The sequence below is a fragment of the Penicillium mononematosum genome (genome assembly GCF_028829835.1).
Source record: "Penicillium mononematosum strain IBT 11891 chromosome Unknown utg000005l:1.0-9366267.0:1.0-9372171.0, whole genome shotgun sequence".
NCBI lineage: Eukaryota > Fungi > Ascomycota > Eurotiomycetes > Eurotiales > Aspergillaceae > Penicillium > Penicillium mononematosum.
In genome coordinates this window covers 9,300,082-9,323,814 of record NW_026643275.1, presented here as the reverse complement: position 1 = coordinate 9,323,814, position 23,733 = coordinate 9,300,082, and the positions used below count along the sequence as shown (strand labels likewise).

The 23,733-nt window shown below is 50.2% G+C and overlaps 12 protein-coding genes across 12 annotated transcripts; 6 read left to right on the top strand and 6 right to left on the bottom strand.

Moving 5' to 3' along the window:
* Positions 1-482: 482 nt before the first annotated feature.
* Positions 483-1,679, top strand: N7519_011806 (Ketol-acid reductoisomerase; the record flags this gene model as incomplete). Its single annotated transcript, XM_057298579.1, has 1 exon — positions 483-1,679. One exon carries the CDS (start codon positions 483-485, stop codon positions 1,677-1,679), a length of 1,197 nt encoding a protein of 398 aa, XP_057146461.1.
* Positions 1,680-1,965: 286 nt separating this feature from the next.
* N7519_011805 (threonine/serine dehydratase) lies at positions 1,966-3,130 on the top strand (the record flags this gene model as incomplete). Its single annotated transcript, XM_057298578.1, is given in 3 exon segments — positions 1,966-2,179; positions 2,194-2,298; positions 2,361-3,130. 3 exon segments carry the CDS (start codon positions 1,966-1,968, stop codon positions 3,128-3,130), a joined length of 1,089 nt encoding a protein of 362 aa, XP_057146460.1.
* A 63-nt stretch (positions 3,131-3,193) lies between these two features.
* Positions 3,194-4,604, bottom strand: N7519_011804 (putative Rad51 family DNA repair protein; the record flags this gene model as incomplete). The annotated part of the gene is made up of 3 exons (XM_057298577.1): positions 3,194-3,584; positions 3,640-4,493; positions 4,545-4,604. 3 exons carry the CDS (start codon positions 4,602-4,604, stop codon positions 3,194-3,196), a joined length of 1,305 nt encoding a protein of 434 aa, XP_057146459.1.
* A 291-nt stretch (positions 4,605-4,895) lies between these two features.
* N7519_011803 (uncharacterized protein) lies at positions 4,896-5,259 on the top strand (the record flags this gene model as incomplete). The annotated part of the gene is made up of 2 exons (XM_057298576.1): positions 4,896-5,113; positions 5,163-5,259. The coding sequence occupies 2 exons, from the start codon at positions 4,896-4,898 to the stop codon at positions 5,257-5,259; spliced, it is 315 nt and encodes a 104-aa protein (XP_057146458.1).
* Positions 5,260-5,487: 228 nt separating this feature from the next.
* N7519_011802 (TBP-associated factor 8 family protein) lies at positions 5,488-6,896 on the bottom strand (the record flags this gene model as incomplete). The annotated part of the gene is given in 4 exon segments (XM_057298575.1): positions 5,488-6,099; positions 6,198-6,250; positions 6,316-6,795; positions 6,812-6,896. The coding sequence occupies 4 exon segments, from the start codon at positions 6,894-6,896 to the stop codon at positions 5,488-5,490; spliced, it is 1,230 nt and encodes a 409-aa protein (XP_057146457.1).
* A 95-nt stretch (positions 6,897-6,991) lies between these two features.
* Positions 6,992-7,720, top strand: N7519_011801 (cytochrome c oxidase subunit VIIa; the record flags this gene model as incomplete). Its single annotated transcript, XM_057298574.1, has 5 exons — positions 6,992-7,007; positions 7,059-7,237; positions 7,339-7,381; positions 7,531-7,566; positions 7,641-7,720. 5 exons carry the CDS (start codon positions 6,992-6,994, stop codon positions 7,718-7,720), a joined length of 354 nt encoding a protein of 117 aa, XP_057146456.1.
* Positions 7,721-8,279: 559 nt separating this feature from the next.
* On the bottom strand, positions 8,280-8,684 carry N7519_011800 (NEDD8-conjugating protein UBC12; the record flags this gene model as incomplete). Its single annotated transcript, XM_057298573.1, has 2 exons — positions 8,280-8,432; positions 8,493-8,684. The coding sequence occupies 2 exons, from the start codon at positions 8,682-8,684 to the stop codon at positions 8,280-8,282; spliced, it is 345 nt and encodes a 114-aa protein (XP_057146455.1).
* Positions 8,685-9,622: 938 nt separating this feature from the next.
* Positions 9,623-12,610, bottom strand: chsG (chitin synthase class III; the record flags this gene model as incomplete). The annotated part of the gene is made up of 6 exons (XM_057298572.1): positions 9,623-9,760; positions 9,819-10,894; positions 10,970-11,498; positions 11,554-11,915; positions 11,980-12,469; positions 12,533-12,610. The coding sequence occupies 6 exons, from the start codon at positions 12,608-12,610 to the stop codon at positions 9,623-9,625; spliced, it is 2,673 nt and encodes an 890-aa protein (XP_057146454.1).
* A 2,246-nt stretch (positions 12,611-14,856) lies between these two features.
* Positions 14,857-16,032, top strand: N7519_011798 (uncharacterized protein; the record flags this gene model as incomplete). The annotated part of the gene is made up of 1 exon (XM_057298571.1): positions 14,857-16,032. One exon carries the CDS (start codon positions 14,857-14,859, stop codon positions 16,030-16,032), a length of 1,176 nt encoding a protein of 391 aa, XP_057146453.1.
* A 1,006-nt stretch (positions 16,033-17,038) lies between these two features.
* N7519_011797 (uncharacterized protein) lies at positions 17,039-18,956 on the bottom strand (the record flags this gene model as incomplete). Its single annotated transcript, XM_057298570.1, has 4 exons — positions 17,039-18,403; positions 18,456-18,694; positions 18,747-18,855; positions 18,906-18,956. The coding sequence occupies 4 exons, from the start codon at positions 18,954-18,956 to the stop codon at positions 17,039-17,041; spliced, it is 1,764 nt and encodes a 587-aa protein (XP_057146452.1).
* A 1,036-nt stretch (positions 18,957-19,992) lies between these two features.
* Positions 19,993-21,132, top strand: preB (alpha-factor pheromone receptor STE2; the record flags this gene model as incomplete). Its single annotated transcript, XM_057298569.1, has 1 exon — positions 19,993-21,132. The coding sequence occupies one exon, from the start codon at positions 19,993-19,995 to the stop codon at positions 21,130-21,132; it is 1,140 nt and encodes a 379-aa protein (XP_057146451.1).
* A 632-nt stretch (positions 21,133-21,764) lies between these two features.
* N7519_011795 (amphiphysin) lies at positions 21,765-23,130 on the bottom strand (the record flags this gene model as incomplete). Its single annotated transcript, XM_057298568.1, has 3 exons — positions 22,926-23,130; positions 21,839-22,867; positions 21,765-21,787 (listed from the first exon to the last, which is right to left on the bottom strand). The coding sequence occupies exons 1-3, from the start codon at positions 23,107-23,109 to the stop codon at positions 21,765-21,767; spliced, it is 1,236 nt and encodes a 411-aa protein (XP_057146450.1). The 5' UTR covers positions 23,110-23,130.
* Between the last annotated feature and the right edge of the window lie 603 nt (positions 23,131-23,733).

Here is a 23,733-nt window from a genome sequence, read left to right as displayed (position 1 = left end):
AGGTTGATAACAAGCCTTGGAAGGGAACATGGTGGGGGAGAAACATTCGAAGGCCTGAGGCAGAAATGGTACTTTTGTCAAAAAGGTCAAGGCAGGTACGAAGGTCATCACGTGAATCAAGTCTGGTCTGGACTCCTCAGGGACTTTTGATATTCTGACGGAGATTGTCCTCCGGGGAAAGATATCCCTTTATGATAGAACAATTGAGCCTATCTACGGAGTCGCTGAATACTCCGTACTGACCTGACTATGTGCCTTGCCTGGGAAACGCAATTCATGACATAATAAATTACTCCCCTCCAATCAATACACCGGCCGGTGTCGGTGTGGGTCTCCGGGGAGGAAGGTCTTCTCTCCGGGAATTGCTACGGTGACTCGAATCGCCCAGCATATTTGCCCATTATTTAAATTCCCAAGCTTCCCCAGTAACTTCCTTTCTTTCTCCATTCACTCTCCACTCTCCTCTCTTCCATATATTCACAATGGCTTCCCGTGGTCTTCCCCGTGCCCTCCGCCTCGCCCGTGTGGCCGCTCCTCGCTCGGTTGTCACCGCAGCCCTCCCTCGCCCTGCCGTAGCTGCCGCTGCCGCCCTCCCCCGTGTCTCCTCGGTCGTTACCCCCGTCCGTGGTATCAAGACCATTGACTTCGCTGGTGTCAAGGAGGATGTCTACGAGCGTGCCGATTGGCCCCGTGAGAAGCTCCAGGAGTATTTCAAGAACGACACCCTTGCCCTCATCGGTTACGGCTCCCAGGGTCACGGCCAGGGTCTGAACCTGCGCGACCAGGGTCTCAACGTCATTGTCGGTGTCCGCAAGGATGGTGCCTCATGGAAGGAGGCCATTCAGGACGGCTGGGTCCCCGGCAAGAACCTGTTCGATGTCACCACCGCCATTGAGAAGGGTACCGTTATCATGAACCTCCTCTCCGATGCCGCTCAGTCCGAGACCTGGCCCACTATCAAGCCCCTCCTCACCAAGGGCAAGACCCTCTACTTCTCCCACGGTTTCTCCCCCGTCTTCAAGGACCTCACCAAGGTCGATGTTCCCAAGGACATTGATGTCATCCTCGTTGCCCCCAAGGGTTCCGGCCGTACCGTCCGCACTCTCTTCCGTGAGGGCCGTGGTATCAACTCTTCCATCGCCGTCTTCCAGGACGTCACTGGCCAGGCCAAGGAGCGCGCCATCGCTATGGGTGTCGCTGTCGGCTCCGGCTACCTTTACGAGACCACCTTTGAGAAGGAGGTCTGCTCTGACCTCTACGGCGAGCGTGGCTGCCTGATGGGCGGTATCCACGGTATGTTCCTCGCCCAGTACGAGGTTCTCCGTGAGCGTGGCCACAGCCCCTCCGAGGCCTTCAACGAGACCGTTGAGGAGGCCACCCAGTCTCTGTACCCCCTGATCGGTGGTAACGGTATGGACTGGATGTACGCTGCCTGCTCCACCACTGCCCGTCGCGGTGCTATTGATTGGTCCAGCCGCTTCAAGGACACCCTGAAGCCCGTCTTCAACGACCTCTACGACAGCGTCCACAACGGCACTGAGACCAAGCGCTCCCTCGACTACAACTCGCAGCCCGACTACCGTGAGAAGTACGAGAAGGAGATGCAGGAGATCCGCGATCTCGAGATCTGGCGCGCCGGAAAGGCCGTCCGCTCTCTCCGCCCCGAGAACCAGAAATAAATAATACCTTGATACCCGTGGGGGTTCAAAAAGTGATGATGTACTATGAACTGTTCTTTTTTGGGTTTCAGGTCGAAAATATTATTTTGAGGCTTTACCGGCCATTCCCCAGTTACTTTTTTTTCCCAGTCTTTTCGTAGCTTTCGTAGCTTCAAGGTTGTTTCTTGCAGCTTGTGTACCTGCAGTGGTAGCGTAGCCCCAATACGCGCCGAGGTCCGGAGAGTAATCCGGGGTAAAATAAGAGTCATACTTCGCTGTGTTCTCTTCTTCTCTTCCCCAACCCACAATGACTTCACCCGATGTTGCAGCTCAGTCGCTCACTCCAGCTGCAGTTCAAGCGGCATATGATCTCATCCAACCCCACGTGCACCGTACGCCGCTGTTGACATGCAAAACACTCGACACCATCGCCTCAGCACCCCAATCCACCGAAGCCTTGGTCGGAACGTCGTTTGAAGGCCAAACTCCCGCTCGCCCACGATTTCGTTTCTTCTTTAAGTGTGAGAACTTTCAGCGAATTGGTGCTTTCAAAGCACGAGGTGCATTCCATGCATTGCTGCGACTGTTGGAGGAGCGCGGGAAGAAGTCAAACGGCGCGGGGTGATTACACATAGCTCTGGTATTATCTGATCTTCTGTTGCGCAAGTCCAAATTATATATGCTAAATCCTCTCCATTTCAGGAAACCATGCACAAGCCCTCGCCCTCGCTGCCTCGACTTTAGGCATTCCCGCCTATATTGTGATGCCCCGCATCAGCACGCCATCGAAAATTGCGGGTACACAGTCCCATGGGGCGGAGGTCATTTTCAGCGGCTCGACGAGTGTAGAACGTGAAGCTGTCGTGGCAGAAATACAGGCAAAGACAAATGCCATCCTCGTGCCACCATATGACGACTTCAATATCATTTGTGGGCAGGGTACAACGGGTTTGGAGCTGGAGGCACAGCATGCCGAACAAGCTAGGTCCCGACCCCTGGATGCGGTTATCACTCCTATTGGTGGAGGTGGACTCAACTCCGGCGTGGCGACGTGGTTCTCGGATAAGCAGACACGCGTGTTTGGTGCAGAGCCCAGCTTCGAAGGTGCAGATGATTGTCGACGCGGCCTGCAGGCCGGGAAGCGAGTGGAAGCCGTCGGCACCCTCACTATCGCAGACGGGCTACGCACTCCCGTAGGATTACTCAATTGGGAGATTATATCCAATAAGAAGAAGGTGGAAGGGGTGTTCGCTGTCACCGAAGAGCAGATCAAGTCAGCCATGCGGTTGGTTATAGAGCGCATGAAGGTTGTGGTTGAGCCGAGCGCGGTCGTTGGACTGGCCGTGTGTCTCTTTGATGAAAACTTCAGGCGACGAGTCGAACAAGAGGGTGGTAAGGATGGATGGGATGTTGGCGTTGTGTTCAGCGGTGGCAACACAACCGTCGAGGCAATTGCCAAGCTGTTTACATGAACATACGAGATTGAATAGAAAATTGGGACAGATGAATATACAACCGTGAATAGAATTGTTCAATCAATGATGAGGATCAGTCATCTCAACCCCAGAGTCCCGCGTGTAAAACGAAAAGCTCCCACCATTGTTCGCCTCTAGTGCTTCCACTATGCGACGAGGCCATTCATCACGTCCCCACGGATTGACCCATGCCGATATCTTCCCTTGCTGAACCACGCTCTGTCGTGAGGGAGCATCTTTCACGGCTGTGTGAGCGGCCATGCTCAGTGGAAAGGGGCGCACAGAAGACCGGTGGACAATCAGACGCAATGTTGGAAAAGTGCCCCAGGGTGCAGGGAGAGCAGGTCTCAGGGATGGAACACGAGCTTGGGGCTGGTCGTACTGACCAGGGCCAGAAGCTCGACCCCCCTGAGACCGTTGCGGTATACACAACTGCACACTGAAACTGACTCTGGAGAGCCTTCAGCTCCCTCACCAGCTCAGCGTAAAGGTCAGAGAAATGGAACCTCTTTTTCTGCTCGCGCTCGGAATCAATTTCTACCTGAGGGCGCCCAATTTCTTCGGTCCGAGCGACTTCGTCACGCAGCCGGTCTTGCCAGAAGAACGCGGTGGCACTGTCGATGGCGACCATTTGTAAGGGACGTGATGCGGAACGATGCCGCGAGAGATCGAAAAGGTACGAGTCTAGCGTGTGGACTGTGGCCAACAGAGCGGATGAAGACTGCGGACGAAACACATGGACATGCTGTAGTGAAGAGACGAGCAATGATTCAAGTTGGTGATCTGGCATTCCTCCTGGTTCGGCTTGCACCCCAAGGCGCGATTCAGATAGTCCTCGCTGCTGCTGAACGATATCTCGAGCCACGGTTCTTAGTCTCTCGGCATCGAATCGGTCGTCGGTATCTATGAACACCACAGCTGCCTCTTGGCCACTGACAGAGATGTCCCCGCATTTTCGTGGTAAGATAGCGAGCGCTGTGAGATAGTACAATAGCTGTGACTTCCCCGAAGCTGATAGGCTGCTTGAGATCTCCACGATAGGAACTTGTCGTTTCTTACTACCGTCTGACTCTGAGAACAACACATCGGCAGATGGGTCAATGTTCTGCGCTGTGTGTATTTCATCCGGCCTATAAACCTGACCAGCCGGGAATTCATTGCGCAGCAGCATTTCCTCGTCTTCAATGGTCTGCTTTTCTACAGACTCACTTAGCGGTTGAGGCTGTCCATCGTTCACGGCACCCACAGCAGGTGCTTTCGGCGTAAAGACTTCAAGCAAAGTGTCTAGAAGGGGCACGCCTAATGAATGTGTGTCATGGCTTGAGTGACCAGGATAAAGATGGGCCAATCCAGCGAGTATCTAAGAACTAGTCAACTCAATGCATTCAACGAGATAGGAAAGCTGCAATACCTCATCTAGTCCCTCTTGGTGTACATCGGCTAGCGATCTCTCCCCGAGATTGGCTGCCATTGGTAAGCAATGGACTGCCTCATGGATCTGACATCACTAAAGTTTGACCAAGACGTATAAAGTCCAGTGAGTAGACACGAGCAAAGTGGTAGAAGTAAAGAAGTGAAGTGCAGAAGTGATGGGCGGAAACTCGAATAGCGCGGCTGACGGAGCTTCCGAACTTCCAACCCTTCCAAGGTTGGATGCCCATTTCCCTTCAAATTCCCTTCGAATCTTTTCCCTTCGACACGAAAACCTCCGAAATCTCACTCTATAGTTCAATTTATCTCATATTCACAGCTGCCAATTACAATGGCTCCTCTCGTCCCCATATTCTCCGCCGAATCTCTCCCCGATCATGTCAATACCGTTCGCCGCAACTTCCAAGAGAAACGCCGTAAAGGCGAACCAGTCAACCTCAAGGAGTGCCCATTACTTGAAATGACACAATTTTCTTGCAATCCACCACAAAATGGAGTTCCTGAGCCAGGGGTTGTGGTGTGCGAGCCTGTGGTGCGGTTGTTCCGACGGTGAGTCTTGCGCATCGAGTTCGAGTCAAATAGCAAGCTGATTTTGTAGCTGTGCCGGTGGTTTAACGGTTGAAACAACATCATGGGAACCAATTAGGCTGGCGGAGGAAGCAAAACAAGAGCAAGCAGCTAATACAAAACAATGAGAGGGACTACTTTGCATTACGAATGCGCATTGGGCGGAGTTGGCTATATGGGAATACAATTACTTGCCGGTATCAAGAATAAAAGTTGCATTTGAATCATGTTTGTGACTGCCATGGGGTATCTCCTCAGGTCATCTTCCTGAAATAAAACACAAGCGCCAGCCCACAATCGAGGGAGAAAAAGAAAGATAGAAAACAGAACGCCGGTAAGCCCTATGCCTTTGTAATTTACATATCAGTCATGACATCCGCTGGGTCGAGACTTGGTGGAGGCTTTGGAGTCTTCTCCTCTCCTCGCCGTGCATTCGAGCTTGTCCGGCGCCAGAGATCTCGCTCACAGTTGACAATGGGGCCCAGCTCCATATTCCACGAGAGCTTGAGCCGGGACTTGGTGTCCGCATCCGCCGGATGTCCCGAGTCAATATCCATGGCTGAGCTGGGCAATGTGCCGTGAGAGTCCTTTGGCCTTTTGGAAAGTCCCTTGATCGTCTTTTCGAACATGCTTTCCATGCTGTCCGTTCTCCGACCCCAGAGTTTCTTATCGCGACCAGTCGAGCCCGTCTGGTTGTCACGGAATGCGGCGCTCGCTAATTTGCGCAAAGCTTCCTCGCCATGCCGTCCATCCTCTGCGGCGCGTTCCCTAATCTTGCGCGGGTCGTTGTCTCGTCCAATGAACACTGCAGTGGCAGAATAGGTGTGTTTGCTAGGGAAGCTCGGGAAATGTTTTGGGATGTAGGGACGACTTGCGCGGTCGTCTTCACTGCTCAAAGCCGTGAGAAATGGGAGAGATTTGGATATTTCATTCTCTGGTGGGGAGATGGTAATAATGTCGGCGTGGGTCTGTCTGAGGGCGCTGGTTTGAGATGAGGGAGAAGGTCATCGGGATTGAGGCGGAAACGCTTCAGAGCGTGATCAAAATCTTGTGGGATTGGTTGGACGCGTCGCGCAGATAGCATAGACTGACGGATAAATGTGGAGAGTCGTAGCATGTCTAGAGATTTCAAGCGCAACCCGTCAATTCAAGCTTCAAAACGGATGGAATACTGGGACACGTACACTCCTCAGTAGCACTGCAGAGACTTGACAGTGCAGCTGGATCGGCCAGCTCAAACCCTGAGTCCTTCAAAGTCTGACCGATTGCACGATTCATCAATTGGTCGAGTTGGGTGTCATCTTGCACGACTGGCTCGGATGTAGATGGGAGAACCACCGGCTCCTGTAAGCGATGATGGTGATGATAGTGACGCTTTACCCGCTTCGGATTATTCTGGTTGAGTAGTGATGGAGAAGGTCGTTTAACTTGGGCGCCCGATGTCGCCATGGCCATTGTATTGATCTGATTCAAGAAGTGGTCGTCCCGACCAGGCAATGTTATCGAATTGGGGTCACGTGCTGAAAGCGGTGAGTAGATTGATGAGCAGCTGTCATAGACCTTCAGGGACTCAGATGAGGAAGCAATATGAATGGCTAGTTTGGGGATTTTGAGTAGATGATCGCTTAGGGAAGGTCGAGCAAATAATGCCACCGAGAACCAGGCTTTTGCTCATCTCACATCTCCTCCATCTCGAGGGCTCTAGGTGCCGTGACCCTTGCTTTTGACCTTTCACCGAGGTTGTAACAGAGAGCGAAATACTCATTTCATTAAGGCAAGTGATCCAGTATATAAAAAGCTACATGAAAATAAATCTGTAATCGTATTTCACAGCCCTGGAATAGTACGGGAATGGTGAACATGCCATACCTACTCCGTACGTAGTTCGCTCTCATAGTAAGACCGACCAATCCGGCGGCTCGCTTAGTCCGCTCCGAAGCTTCAACTTCACCTCACAATTCAGCCTTCCTCCCTACCCCCCTCTCCTCTCCCCACCAACGTCCGAGGCAGGTTTCAAGCTGTCCGCAACCCGTATTGCTTTTGCTCAAGCATCGATTGACGCAAGTTATTTGTCACAATGCCCGCCGCTATTCCCCCATTACCGGCGTACGTGCCCCTTCCGTTGAAGGCCGGGTTAACCCGAGCGGGTTTATCAGGTCAATTGAAATGTTCACAATGGTTTACTGACATTCTACGCTTGTTTACAGATGCTCCGCCGTGGTCTTGTCTTGGACCTGAGCACCGCTTTCGGTAAGTTGTGATTCGGATCGAGTGGCATGATCAAACGACAATTGGATATCGCGATCTCTCGGGAGCACGTGAAATACAGGCAACAAGAAAATGGCTGCGATGAGATCAACAAATGAAATAGTTGCTGATCAGGGTATCTCATCCACTAGGCTTCGGTACTACCTTCGGCTACCTCTGGTGGTACGGTAAGTAGATTATTCCCGGCTGCGCCAACCCCACGCGATTGATGACCTCGAAATCTAACGTGTGTGTCCCACAGGCTACCACCTTCCCCGCGTGCGTGAGCGCGATACCTACTACGCCCGCCTCGAGGCCGAGCGTGCTGCCCAGCGGGGTTAAACCGATCACCTCTCGACCATCTCCTTCCCGCCCGTTCGGCGCCAGTTCTTTTCTTGTCAAAGCGTTATACAGAAAATCGCCCAGTGATGGGGGCGTATGTCTCGACGTCACCATCGGGCTTGGTCGGATCGACGGGTGTGTACGAGTGGGTGGTTAGATTTGAGATCGATTGTACATATACGCCTGTGGACAGCCAACCGTTTTGATTTTGGACTCGACACCTTCTCGAGCTCGGTGTGATAGATTACCCGATTGGTCATCGCCATCGCAGGCCATTCTACGTAGTATTGCCCTGAACGCGCAGATCGATGTACTTGACCCCTACGCCTAGACAGCCAAAATGAGCGAATTTGGATCTATTGTGTTCAAACGCTAATTACGCCGGATATATGTACGTGGAAACACCAGCGCACCCCCCATGGGTTTGCTGAACCATGTCTGCGCCATGTAAAACCATAGATCGTCATCCCCTATCTGCTCGTCGCCTTGGGGTATGGGCGGACTTCGGATAAGGGAACCGATGGAAAAACTGCAAGTGTGAAGAAATCCTAGCTAGCGTTCACCGTAGCACCCGCTCAAACGATATGCCTCGGACGGACCCGCCGGCCATGGAGTTGCGTACGTTCTTCTTGAAGGTGTCACGAGTGGCGCGAAGATCTTCCGCAGCGTCCTTGTTGAGAGGGTCGGAGGCGTTTGGCTCGAGGAAAAGGAACTGCGGTGGAATACCAGTCAGCGAAATTCATGACCAATCAGAAGAAATAAATCAACAGACCTGCATGCCCACAATGACAGCATTCAAATTCAACACAGGCTTCCAGTCCTCTCGTAGAATGTTTAAGCAGACGTTGCCCTCCAAGTCGATATTGGGATGATAGATCTTCTGTGTGCATTTGACCTTGGGAGGATCATGAGGGAAGTTCTGGTTGACGGCAAAGCTAAAGTTGAAGACACCACCCTTATACATGCCTCGTCAGGTTCGATGGTCAAGGTGAAGTTGAGGATGTCGTCGGGGTTTGGAAAGACATTTTCATCGTGCTGCCGAGGGTGAGTTCTTGAAGGTCTGAAGACATAAGAGGTTAGAGATCCATATGACAACGATCCAGTAAGTACTGCGAGTTATACTGTCCACTACGGGAAAGTCACTCACCTCGTTGCACGCGTAATTGCGCCGCGGTGACCTTCTTCTTCTTCTTGCCTGCAGCACCCTCGGCATTCTCAGCCTCCTGCTGCTTTTGTTTCTGTACAGACTATTAATCATACATTTCTTCAAGAGCCAGATAAATCCCTACCATTGACCAGATTTTCAACATTTTGGGAGTCACCACCCCACCTGGTGGAAAGGGGGTTTGGGGAGAGCGAAGTAGGAGGTAAGGTAACCACGCTAGGGATATCAGATTTAAAAAAAATTGAGAGACAGAAAGGAAAGAGTTTTAGAGGGCGAGATCAACGGGTGACAAGGATGACAACAGAGTGAAGGATAGCCCTCTTGCGGGGGGTCTCAGATCAGCAATCGCCTTTATCGCCTCTCCGCCTTCCAGTTGACGTATTCGACCTGGGGAACTTCTGTACTATACATATATGTACACAGCCGATGGAAAACATGTATATATCTTTCTACTCAGTAAATCTCAAAGAAAAAAAAAATTAATTGAATATGAAGTACATAATCATAGCGCTCCGAATGCGATCCCGTTGCATGGCTGATCTGACAAAAAGTGATCACAGTAACCGTCAAAGGTAAAACCGTGCGAATACATACTGGCTGGCATTGCAAAATCAAAAAGAGAACAAAGTCGGGCATCTTTAGGTAGAATACATATCACGGTATGGGAAATAAAAAGAAGAGAATAGGAAATTGGGTCAGGGGGTCATGAAAAAGGGTACGCATTTTGTGCTGGAGTACTACCGGCGTGCAAAGCAGCACTTGATACCAGTACGACCAAGGAACCAACAGCATCCAATGAAACGGATCAATGCCACAGCGGCATTGGACCACAAGAGCGCCTGGAAGAAATGGGCTGTACGGCTGGTGGCGGTATTCTATGACCATGTTAGTCGGTGGTCTAGCCAGAAAGGTTGAAAAGGAGTGGAAACTTACTGTGAAGCCGAACTTATCGACGGACTCGCTGGTGATGCAGACTGCCATGGCGGCATTACTGAAGATCCAAAAGGTGACAAGCCGGGTACGGAAACTCTTGTAAGAGTCCTCGAGGGTCTTTTCGTCGTGTTCCACGGGGGCAACGAATGGAGTGAGCGCACGCTTCACAGTTGCCTCGAACTGGCTGTCGATATCCGCTTGGGGCTTGTCGATCTCTTCTATTACTGCTTCCTTGCTACCCTCGTCCTTTGTAGTCGTGGCTGACGGCAATGCATCGGCCTTGTCAGAACCCTTGGTACCCCAGGAGACATCGTGCCAGTTGCTGAAGGCATAGACGTTCAGGATGTTGATATAGGACGACTGGACAACCATATAGGCAGGGAAGGAGGTGAACATGTGCCATGGGTCGGCGTACATGAATGAGGCAACGAAGTAAAGACCGAATGTGGCAGCCAAGGCAATGATAATGATACCAGCGCCCGTCGACGAAAAGAAAGAGTCGAGGAAGGCTTTCAGGCCTTGGCCCGTAACAAAGTCCATGGGCGCGCCGCCGCTGAACGCGCGAACTACCAAGTAGATCGAATCGACCACAATATAAACCTGAATGAGACCGAAGACCACAAACGAGGCGAGGTATGAGAACTTGGAACCCTTGGGTCTGTTACCAAGAGCGAGAATGAACTGCAACAATAGGAAAGCGAGATACCCGTACTTCACGATTGTGTTGATAATGGGCGTGGCCGTCCTGCCAAAGGGGAAAGCGGTGTCTCCGTTGCTGGGGCTTGGAGTACCGACAAGGTCAATGATGACAGTGGTGGTCAGCCAGTATGAAGCCAACGAGAACCAGGTGAGGAAAGTGTTGAAGATGTTATACAACATCTGGATGTGAAGGAAGAACATGCGAATGATGTTGTGACCGCTCTTGTACATACGGCCAAAGTGCATCAGCGAGTAGATTCCTGCTGCAAAGGAACCGTTGAGCCAACGGCGACGCTGGGAGATAAACTCGGCGGCACCTTCGGGCACGTCAGTTTCACCCTTGGAGGCTTTAACGTAAGACAAGTGCCACTTCGAGCCTGCCTTAGCGACCAACTCGAAACAGAGAATTCAATCCTCGGCTAAGAACATGTTCTTTTTGAAAATGTTCATACCCTCAATACCCTTCTTTCCAAGCTGCTTAGACAGCGTGTGATCACCGTGGAAATATTGCTCAAGGGGACGACCCATGATTGCACGGAATCGATACGCCGAGAATGCACCGGGCAAGACACTAACGTAGCCGAACGAACTCTCAAGGGGCTTATCCAAGATATTACTGATCTTGTACTCAAAGTTCTGGGCTGCCACGAGAGGGTTGATCAAGTTCCGCCATCCCTTACCCAACATGGCGTGGATTTCACCACAGGCACCGCCGAGATCCTTATCGTTATAGAATGCCTCCCAGAGGTATAACAAGGACTTAGGGCCAGGTTTCGTACCGGCATCCAGCAGGATACAGACCTCGGGGTTCAAAATACGGCCGAAAGCGTTAAAGAGCCAACGATGCGAATTGATCTTCTTACTGTTCTTTTGTTTCAGACAGAACATCATCTGCACAGGTGGTAGTGTGCTCGGGCCATCGTCCGTGGGCCGAATGAGCTGCTGACTTGGTGTGACCGAAAGCTGGGTCGTATACTCGAACTGGAAATTCAGTTAGCGCTGTCTCATTGGGAGGCCTATCCTGCCATCCACTTACGATATGCGCCAAAGTCTCCTTCCCGTCAACGTCACGCTTCATGACACCATCCTGGTAGATACCGATGGTCGCAAGGACATCGAGAGTATCCTTGTCGCAAGGGTCAATACCGTCAAAAACGAGCGCCACGACAATCTTCTGCCACGCGGGTCCACCCTTATTCCAGAACTCGGATTTCTTCAGGTTGACAATATCGCGAATGTTCTGCATCACACCGTGCAAGGTACGGGCCGTGAGATTCTTATCCTCGTTGTAATAGGTAATCGCGATGAGCAGCTCCGTATGACGGTTGTACATTGCGGGGCGTAGGTTGTAACCGTTGTGGAGGGTAAATTCGTTGGGGTCACAAGTGGCTGCGGTGTCTATGAAGAGTGAAGGCTCATTAGTTTTTCTCGTAGAGCCGTATGTCGTCTAGTCCACACGTACATCGCATGTGGGTAAACTCCTCGCTTCCGCCTTCCACGTCGTTGCGATATTTGGCTTGGATGGCATTCTGGATGGCACTCGGCACTGGGTAGTCGACGCTCAGGACGGAACCCTGCACTAGCTTGACCTTCCTAGTAGCATATCTGCGCAAGCCGCCGCCGCCACCACCACCAGAGGCGCCTCCGGGGGCCTGTCGCTGGCGCCAAGCCTCCGTAGAGGAGGTCTCGCTGCGGGCATAGGGCGATGCAACTCGGCCCGGGACACCAAAGGCCGCCGCAGTACTTTCCTCTTGGCCGGAATAAACGGTTCCAGTACTGTATGGGTCGTGGTAAGAAGGGGCGGTGTCCGTTGCATAGGTCTCCGTCAAGCTGTACCCAGAAGACGGACGTTGGGGAGAAACACCGCGCGAGTGGGGGTCGTCAAAAGGAGTCGCAAATGGACCCTGCTGTTGGGACAATAATCCACGGGCTGCATCCTCATCCTCGCGATACTAAGGGAAAAAAAATACCGGGTCAGCTCTAGCGACTAGTTCACCGCCTCTCCACACACATACCTGCGAAGCTGGCACATCCTGCAGATGATGACTATCATCATAGCTCGGTGAGTGCGAGCCAGAGCCGTGGTAGGCCATGGTGTCGCAAAGGTTGAAAAATCAGAAAGGGATGTGTTTCAAAGCTAACAAGAGAGGGGTATTTGTTCAAGCAGGGCGCACTTATGAACAATTATCGAAGCCACCAGGGCTAGGAGGGATGAATAATTTTCTTTTTCAGAGAATCTTGCAAAAGTTTTGAATCCAGGGTCAGAGAGAAACGAAAGAGAAGGGGGGCAAAAGGGTAAAAAAAAAGGGAGACAGTGAGACTAGAAAGGTCAAAAATAGACTGTCTCCTAGCCCCGTCCTGGTTTAGTTTCCCCTTTCTCTGGTTTTTTTTTTTAATTATTTGGGGGTTTTTTCCATTTGACTAGTTTACCGGTTTTAAATAATTTAATTATTGTATTTATATTTTAACTACTCGAGTATATGGAGTACAGAGTATACAGAGTACATATGTACCATCCATGGATATCAACAGGAGTAAAAAGCCATACATACTCCATCCCTAGAAGAGAACAATAGTCCGATGCCCCCGAGGCCCTACGGAAGACCCTGACTGGTTGAGATATCAAAGGCTGAGATGCTTGGAATTCTAATTTTTCTATTTCTTTTTTTGCCTTTTTTTCTTTCTCTTTCTCTTTTTCTTTGAACTTTGTCCCCCTTTCACTGATTCGATGTATTTTACATTTTGGGTAAGTACGAAGTTGTACTTCGACCCTTTATATATGTCCACGGGTACTCCGTACATTTGAAGTCTAAAACACCCGAACCTAATAAGAGGCTCCACACATGAAACATGTGAATACGAAGTCGACCTCTCATATAATTGAATTCGGTTTATGTTGTAGACATAGCCAGGTAACTGGACTCATTCCCACATTCTTAAGAGCCCAATACCGTTTAAAAGGCTTAACATTTAGGTGGTATGCCCGACTCCACTAGATGTGTTTGAATATACAATGTATGTTGTATAGAAAGTCCTCGTAGTCTCTCCCACTCAACTTCCTTATTTGCAGTTTCTCATTCTATGATTCGGTCCGTTCGGCCCATTCTCTCTCCTATCGACTCTGCCAGGATAAAGTATATGTTGTACTCCCAGGTCACCTGACCCTGATAAATTTAGACATTATTATGGATCCCAAGCATCTAGCGTATCTAGCGTATGTTTTGCCCCAGTGCCAAGTCGATCAGCTCTTAAACTTCCAATATTGTGAGTTGTGCTGACATTCAGCTCCGTACGGAGTAGTTAGCCCATATGTTGTATACGGTAGTAACTGCGGTGTAAAATATTGCTGCATAGGTCAAAAATACATCTGTTTTGATTTCTTTTATTTCTCCCCATTCCCTAATTTAATAAGATTTCAGTGACCCCAGCAATCATCTAAAAGGAGGGTCCATCCATGGATGTTCGAGATAAATTAGCCGCTAACCCTATTTGTAGAACATACCAGGCAAATAAAAAATCAACAAGACAAACCAGACAAACTAGACAAACCAGACAAAGAAAAGTCCAAATTTCACGCAATCTTGGAAAATCAATGATCCGAGAGTCCAGACCACGCGCGCAGTCCACACGGGAAAAGATGTCCACTTATTTCCCTCACGTTCAAGTAAGGTGAACATGGGATGAAACAATCTGATCTTTAATATTAAAGAGGCTGTATGATCTCGATTTTAGTTTTTCATTTTTTTACTCCTGCTTTTTACCTTATATGCTTCTCTACAACATAGGGTACTAACTATATATAAAATTTACTACGGAGTATATATATATCAGGTACACACAATTGTGTACCTGACTACCCCGTATCTTACCCGTGGAACCTCACGGGCCCGTGACCACCCTTGGAAGGCCCCCAATTATCCCCCCCCCCGTCTCTCTTTTGACTTGTCACTCCTCTCCTCATCCATCTATCTATTCTTTCCTTGATCTTTCGATCAAGGTTTGTGAGTTGATTTTTGTCTGATACGCGCGTCGGGCCAACGTGAACAAATCCAGCCCCCCCTATCCTGACCGTCTTTGACATATACAATCTCTGTCAAGCGTCTGGGCCATCCCAAGGACCATGATCATCGCTTGACTCTCACCTTTCGATCTTTTTATAACACACGACACTCGTTTCCTGCGCCTGACGGTTCGGCTTTGATGATCTACTGTTTACGCTCACGACTTGACGCCGATTGAGCACCTTACACTCCTTTTTTTCTTATTTTATCTTGCACATTCCTTGCCGTTGACCGGCTTTATCGATATTACCTCGTCTCTTTTTATGTCATCACCCATCATGCTTCTCGAACCCATGGACTCCGCCTTCTCCCCGGCCCGTTCCCTCTTCAAGCGCTGCAAGCAGTGTGAAACTACATCCCCCGCTTGTCCCGCTTGTCCCGACGGATCAATATGTACCATGACCGCCCCGAGCTGTGAAGAATGTGCGACCACAAAGTGCGTTTCAACAGGCTCCAAACCCTCGGACTCCGGGGGCACCGACACTGGCGCTATTGCCGGTGGTGTTATCGGTGGTGTGGCTGCCATCGCCCTCATTGTGTTCTTGGTATGGTGGTTCGTCATCCGAAAGAAGCGCCTGGAGCGCCAGGAGGAGAAGAACGGCTCATTCGCGGCAACGCGCAGTGAACGCCAGTCCATTGCCTCTACAGTCCTAACCCGTGCCTCCAATGTCATCCAAATCGCTTACATTCCTGGTGTCACCAACCGCTCTCCGCCGGAGACGCCAGCCTCCCTCGTGCCTCCTGTCCCACCGCTTCCTGGTGCGACACCCGATCAACACTTCTTTATGCCGGGTGACCTGCGTGACTCGTCCTGGACAACCACGACCGGCCACCAGAGCATCTCGCCCACTTTGCGCAGCAGTGTGGCTACCACCATTTACCGTAACGACGCCATCGTCAGTGCCATGCCTGCGCAGCAGATCCAGCGGTCTCGTGCCGCCGTGGTGAGCATCCACAACGGAGGAGCCGGGGCAAATGCCCCTGGAGATGACTCGCCTGTTGCTGTCACGGTTACTCCTGCGGATGCGCCTGCGGTCCCGGCCATTACCCCAGCACAACTCGCTCGGGCGGAGGCTGTCAAGGGCAACAGTTCATGTGTGGCTCGCAGTGTAACTGCGAAGCCAGTGATGGTGCGTGGTCCTTCGGTAAAACACAAGCAACCCAACAACACTCCCGCCGTCGACCGGGTCGAAGAGCTGCCTGAGAATAAAAACGACACAAGCCGGGCGGTGTCCACAACGAAGGACCAGTTCAGTCATAACACTTCCACATTTGACGCGTCCTCGTCGGGCGAAGACGACACACATTCATCATCCACCAACTTGGAAACCGGTTCCTCACAGGGTCAGACCGACGCACGTCGAGCTTCCGGCTTGAGCGACGGACGTAATTCCACTCAGACGCCACCCGCCCGGGTAGAAAGTCCGTTCTCGGATGCGAATGAAGTGAAATGAGCGGGTTTGGGACCGACTGGGCGCAACGGTTTTCCTTTTTTTTTCTTTTTGGTGATTTCCAACTCTGTTTTCTATGTATGTATGGAGCCTGCCATGGCTTTTTGTACTTTTTTTTTTTTGATATGTGGACTCCTTTCCTCGGGTGCGTTGTACAGCGAGTGTTGGCACACTGAGATGGGACTGTCGATTGAATCTATACTCTCATTGATTGTCATTTTGGACTTCACTGAAATGTGTACAGTAGTAAAATTGAACAGTACGTCCTCTGGCATCTGATTCCAGTGTCTTTAAAGGACTATCGCTTAGAGTAATATGTACCTAGTCTATCAACCTCACCGTATCTTCCTTTGATACCGAGTCCGCTATGTAAACATCACGAGTCTAACTTCATATGTACATACATGTATGTATGTAGAATACTTGTTACACTTCTCCTAAAGCCCTTGTTTCTGTCTTGTACATATGTAGATGAAGGATATTGCTTATGCTTTGGAGATATTCCCACCACACCTCTCATATATATTTTAGACTCCTACTATAGATATTCACCACCATTTAACTGCTTCTACTTTCTTACTATATATCTTTCATATGTACTATGTAACTTGTTTGCTACTTGGAATGAATTGATCCAATTCCTTGCAACAGACCAGTCGAGAGATACTCTCAACTCGGAGGTAGAGCTCAAAGGCCGAAACTGTATACTGAGAAGTATTGATGGAGCCTATGTATAAGGCGAAAAGCAAAGCCAATCTTAAAATTCGGATGCATTCTCCCGACTCCAGATGTCTTCAATGTTCTCCGAGGGCTTGCGTTGTTTTGGTCTATACGGATTATAAGAGGCAGGCCGGTCTGCACCCCTTGGCATGGGCACAAATACTTGGCAAAGTAGTCGCCGGAAGAGAAGAAGAGAGATATCCACATCATCTAGCTATTCCACAACAGGGAAAAAGAAAGGGTATCTATAACCAGGATGTCTAGTCAACGATTCTCAGCATCCGGTAATTCATCCCACGCTTTCATCCAACCCCATTCCACGTCCGATTTTACGAATCAATGCCCGCTTGAGAAGTGCCTCACGTGCAAGACTCCGTGTATGCCGCGACCAGGAATCGACACCAATAACACCGCGGACCAGCGCAGCCTGCAATGCATAAAGAGCTTGCTGTATGCCTTGCTCCTCGGCGACCAAATCATATAGCTGTTTCCCTACCACGGTGGGGGCGACCAGGACGTCATCGATTGGGGGCAGGCCGGACGGAGTGTCCCCAGAAGGAGTGGAAGTCGAAGGAGCGCTAGAAGCGGAGATGGATGTAGAACGGGCCTGTGCGTCTGCGATGGTGCCGTCGGCGCGATGGATGGATTGCTGTAGGACAGTAGTGTTGGACTGAAGGGTTGTGTGGAGGGTATTGAGTGCCGAGAGTTCCCCCTGTAGCGTGGCCATAGCGGCATGCAGGGATCGTGATTGTGAGACGAGTGATTGTGCTGCCGTGTCAGATTGTGCTGCATTGGCGCGGAGGGCTTCCGCCAGGGTCCGGGACACAGCATGAAGGAGTGCGTCTTTCTCTGGATTTGGCGGGATAGGAGGCGCTGGTCCTGTGGGTGCGATCGAGGGTAGCTCGACTTCAAATGGGGAGGTCAGAAGGTCTTGTGTCTCGGCCTTTGCGGGAGCTGCTGGGGGTGGGCGGGGATAATTAGATGGGTATGGAGAATGCTGAGGATATGGGGGCCCAGACAGTTGCTGGTGTGGTTGATGGGGGAGTTGCGGGTGCAGAGGCAAGTGACCTCCCGCAGGATTAACCTGAGGAGGGGTCTGGCTTGCTATGCCAGACCCAGTTCCATGATGAACTGCCGCTCCGCCGTTTCTATAGTACGGTGCTTGACCCTGCGCCGACTGAGGCGGCATTGGCTGCCCCGCTGGCTGCTGGGTGGGTGGCTGTGACAAGGGACGAGGGCTGCTTATCGGTCCTCCAGTTTGGCCTGGAGGCGCGTAATGCTGGTATGAGTGGATTCCCGGACTGGCTGATTGTGTGGATATATATGCTTGACGAGAGTCTTGCTCTTTTGGTGGTAGTGGAGGTAGCGGTGGGGGAGATCGATATTGATCAGCCGGGTGCCGTTGTTGCTGCAGAGGCTCGCCAGCCGCGCCTGGCTTCGGCGGAGGTGGGGGTGGAATCTGGCTCTGGGTTGTAGGCGGAGACAGAGGTTGAGCTTGTCTTGAAGACCCGACACCGGGTGGAAGGGGAGGTAATGGCGGGGGTGTCTGGGCAGCTTCCGGCGGAGGATGTGGCACTTGTTGTCTGTATCGGACCGGTGGCTCCTTGGCAAATATATCCTGAAGAATAGAAAGAAGATCGGCGATGGTGGATCTCTGTGAACACAATGGTCAGTGGTTTGTCAACCCATGTCTTGCGAGCACTAACATCCCATGCTTCAGCCCAGTGTGCCAGATAATGGTGGTACACCTGTCCCTCCAGCGTCACATGTTGCCCAACTCGGACAGCCATATCCTGTGTCGGGGTCACATAGGCAATTGGAGGCTCGCGTGGGTATGTATTTGGAATCCAAAGCGCAATGGGGAATCGGTATGTGGTTCCTCGGAAGGTGACAGGCAATGTGCCCACCAGGTGAAGGAGGAGGGCCGAGAAGCCTGTCTCGTAGGCTGTTGGGTATCAGAAACAAGAACCACATCAAACTTCACTTCAGACACTCACTATAGACATCTGTTCGAGGGGAGAGCGAGGGGTACTGGGCGAGCGCATTGGCAACATCGTGGTAGGTCCGGTTTGGGTCGCGGTAGGTCTGTCGTGGATCATAGTGGTCCTGGAGGGGTTTTAGTAGACCGATAATATGGAGATTCTTGAAAGACATACTTTGGACAAGACACTATACAGCCAATTCAGTGTCCTCTGAGGGACGGCCATAGTGAGAGAGGAGTGGATGGAAAAGGGTTGGAGTCGCGACGGTTTCCTCTTCCCCGCAATGTTTCTTGGCGGAGTATGGGGCCTTTTCTTTTCAGAAGAACATTGAAGATATTTGAAGATATTTGTAGATATCTAGATATAATTTCTTAGATCTCCAGGGCTATCCACCTGGGTATGGGTAGTTATAGTATACATAAGGTATATATATGTCTGCGCGGGGACCTGGGTCACCACCTTTACAACTTACTCCCTACACCTCACCACCTCACCACCTCACCATTTCGCCATTTCGCCATTTCGCCATTTCGTCATCTTGCCTTGTTTTTTTGCCCTAAAAAGAAAACAGGTTCAAGTCTGAATTCAGAATCCGAAAATATCACCCCTTTTCCGATTGAAGGCAGTTGAAAACAACCGAAGTCTCGAGGCGAGACAGATTCACTAAATGATCCAATCAGCTCAATGGGCTGTGAATCAGAGACACCAGTCTTATATAACACATGAGGACTCTACCGAACTCTTCCTGGGAAGATACGTGGGATGAATCCCTTCGGGGCTTCTTTGGAGACCCGAAACAAAGAAATCCTTCTCGACTCCAATGGCCATGAGCCAGTGATATTCACCAGATCAAAGGCTATTCTGAGCATTCTGAAGATCTCATGCAGCCATTATCACCCGTTGCCTAGGCCATTTATGGGCTTCTTTGTCTCATTTCATATTGTTCTTCCCATTCCCTTAGTATTGTTCTTTTCAACAAACTTACGCAATAATGATCTGGACTTGGACTATCTGGGTTCTCTGGATGTTATTATTATTATCTATTGCCTTCGACATTGTCTGTCTCGGCTTCTATGACACTGGCCATTCACCCTGATTTGATTCTGCTGATTCTCTTGATCTATATTCTTCAAAGGGCTTTAAAGAAACAGACTTCATCTTCTGCCATGCATACTTTTCACCGAATTTCAATTTCAGGACTATCTATGTGATCTGTCTTTCACTTCCTTCGACTGAACTCCAAATCCCAAATCACAGAGCCATGGCGACATCATCTCCAATTCAACCATTCGATCCATTCACCCAGAACGTCACCTTCCGTCTACAGGATGGCACAGAGTTCCCAGTCTCAGTAAAAGCCCTGGATGTCTTTGTCATGTACAATGTCCGGGTATGCATCAATTACGGTTGCCAGTTTGGAGCGTCATTCGTATTGCTGGTGATTCTTGTGCTTTTGACCCAATCCGACAAGCGCCGTTCGGCGGTTTTTATCCTGAACGGCCTGGCCTTGTTCCTCAACAGCTCACGTCTGCTTTTCCAAGTCATCCATTTCTCCACTGCATTCGAACAGGTATACCCATACGTCTCCGGCGACTATTCATCCGTGCCGTGGAGCGCATACGCCATTTCCATCGTGGCTGTCGTTCTCACTACGCTAGTCGTCGTCTGTATCGAAGCATCGCTTGTGATTCAGGTCCACGTGGTTTGCTCCACACTACGTCGTCGATATCGACATCCTCTCCTGGTGATATCTATTCTGGTCGCCCTGGTGCCGATCGGATTTCGCTGTGCATGGATGGTTGCGAACTGCAAGGCCATCATTAATCTCACATACACGAATGATGTATGGTGGATAGAAAGCGCAACCAACATCTGCGTCACTATCAGCATCTGCTTCTTCTGTGTCATCTTTGTCACCAAGCTCGGATTCGCCATCAAACAGCGCCGCCGACTCGGAGTGCGCGAATTCGGTCCGATGAAAGTCATCTTTGTCATGGGCTGCCAGACCATGGTTGTCCCCGCCATCTTCTCCATCACCCAGTACTACGTCGTTGTGCCAGAGTTCTCCTCCAACGTGGTGACCCTGGTCGTCATCTCACTCCCACTCTCATCAATCTGGGCCGGCGCCGTCCTCGAGAACGCACGACGTACCGGAAGCCAAGATCGTCAACGCCGACGCAACTTATGGCGGGCCCTTGTCGGCGGTGCTGAAAGTCTACTGTCTCCCACAAAGGACAGTCCAACGAGCCTGTCTGCCATGACTGCTGCGCAGACTCTGTGCTACTCGGACCACACCATGAGCAAGGGCTCACCCACGCGGGACACCGATGCTTTCTATGGAATATCAGTTGAACACGATATTTCGATCAATCGTATTCAAAGGAACAATTCAATCGTGTGACGACGCACAGCACTCGGCAATCCAAAGCTATCCTTCCCTATCATTTCGATGTGCACATGCAGGATCCTGGCCAGAAACCGACTTTACATGTACATGCTTTTTCTTCTTTCCTCTTCGATTGCAGGTTTTATACAGGAACAACCTTCCTTTTTTTCTCAATCTGCAAGTTGTTACCGCATTCTTAGTTTCAAGCCACATTCACTTTTTACTTTTTACTGTTTTCAGGAGCTGTAGTTGCATTACATCCATGGAGGCTTGTATGCAGTGGATGAACCTGGAAAATCGGAAAGGTTCTCATGCTCTCAACGCTCTTCTCATTAATATATGTCTATATTGGGCGACCGATTCTGCTATAAAGTACAATGGAATCCAGCAAGAGTAAAGAAGCTGAGTATACCCAGGGGTGAGATTAGAATACATATGTATGAAGCTTGTGCAAGGAATACAGCCAATTCACCGAATGCATTGGAACAAATCGCAATGAGCTGAGTCAAGTGAATTAACGATACAAATAAAAAAAAGAAATAGACACAAAATATTTACAGGCGAAACGCTCTATGTTCGAAACCACATGTACGCCAGAGCAAAAGGAGCAAAAAAAAAAAGGCTGGAAAGTTAATAATATCCCTGTGCTAATTCAATTGCACATAGTTGGCTATCGTGAATGTTAGCGAATGCAATTCCATAAAGAGACTGAACCACTTACCAGGAAACTGGCCCTCCCGACCTGCAATTCGCCCGGACCACCATTCATTGGTGTTGTCGGTGCGTTGGACAATTTCAATCACATCACCAGCCGAGAATCCCAGATCACCATGTGCCTGAGCCTCGTAGTCATAAAGAGCGGTGACAGTTTCAACCGGTTTGCTGAGATGGGCCGGCTTCGCCCGTGGAGGAGGCGGGGCAGGCTTGCTCTTGGCGGCGGAAGAGAAACTGCCTGTCGGACTGGGACTGACGGCGGCAGACGAATAAGGTGGTGGAGGGTTGTCATCGGTGACGGTCGAGCTGGAACGGCCTCGGCCGATGGCACTCTTGCTATCAGCTCCCTTGCCCGGACCCAGTTTGGATCCAGAGCGGCGGACACCTTGGGTTTTAAAGTGCACGATGGTAAGAGCTTCGGCTTGCTCCTGGATATTGCCGCGCTTCTGCTCAAAGGCCTCTTCAACATCGAGTTTCAGGTTGAAATAGCTGATGTTCATGCCCTGCATTCGTTCGTGGAGAGTGTAGAAGACGTTGAGTTGCATATAGTAGAAGGACTGAAAGAGTGGGCGGATGAACTCGGCTTCGAGTGTGAACAGCTTGGGCAGTTCGTCCTTCAGCAAATCGTTGTAATAGTTAAACTCCTGGGTCGCCTGCTCAACATCATTCTCGGCTTTGTATAGTGCTTTCTCGTCTTTGAGCGATTTGTCCTTCTTCTCTTCCAGCTTCTTCAGCGAGGCGTTGTGGCGGTCAAAGTCCAGCTTCTTGTGATCACGCTTAACCGCAACCTTCCGAATGACCTTGATCACCTCGAGCAGCTGGTCGGCTGGGCTGATAATGCGGCTCTCGATCATCTCCAGTTCGGGGCCCAGGGCCTCTTGCAGTTCCTTGACGATGACTTCGTATTCCTCACAGGCCTGGATGCCCTCGGCATTTCCTTCATATTGGTAGGAGGTGGGATCGGAGGCGCGACCGGAGATGGGTTTGTAGATTTCGGCGATTGCTTTGGAGAATTCGATTTGGTGGCTCAACATGCCTGCGCACGCGCTCAGTATTGGGTACAAGGTTGAGAGATTTCAGATTTCGAGACTCACCATTAATGGCAGCAAAGTATTTCTTGGACTCATCGTGTAGCTTCTTAGTCTCTTTCTCGAGCTCATCAAAGCGGCGTTCGGCATCGCTATAGACAGCATCCTTGGAATGTTCACCGATGTTGAACTTGACCTTGAACTGCTGTGGCGCACGCACAATGCTCTTCTGGAAACCTTTAAAACTCATGATGGTAGAATAAGGAGAGAGGCAAAGGAAGAGAAAGTGCCAAGGTGGGGTGGGAAGAAGAAGAAGGGCGAACCCAAATTCAATGACATAAGACTCTGCCAGCGTTGGACGGAGCTGAAGTCCATTGTGGCTGTACACTTTTCATTTTTATACTATTCTACCTATTTTGTGGACTATTATGTGTACTAGTCTGGACTATTTTGGACTATTTTGTACGCTACTCTCTGCCTTATGATCATGTGGCGCATTAGTCTCGTAATTCCAAGATTAGGCACCTGGATTATTACTCTATACATACCTACATAGGTACTACTTACTACATACTACAATAACATCCCTTAATATGCTCAGAGTATAGTTATTATTATAGCTCTAAAGACCTCGAATGGTTATATATTGTATGTGCATCTCTACCGATCTTCACTTCTATTTTCCCGGCAGCCTTACCCGAGAAAATCGCGAGAACCATCAATTTAAAACCCCAGTCCGATCGTCATCGGGTTATCATTCCTTTACGTGCGGGGAGTGACTTGGCAAGAAGAAACGGGTGAATACCATAAGTCGGAAGAAAAAGGACATTCAATATAATCAAGTTAAAATCAACCCAATTGCTATAAAAACAGA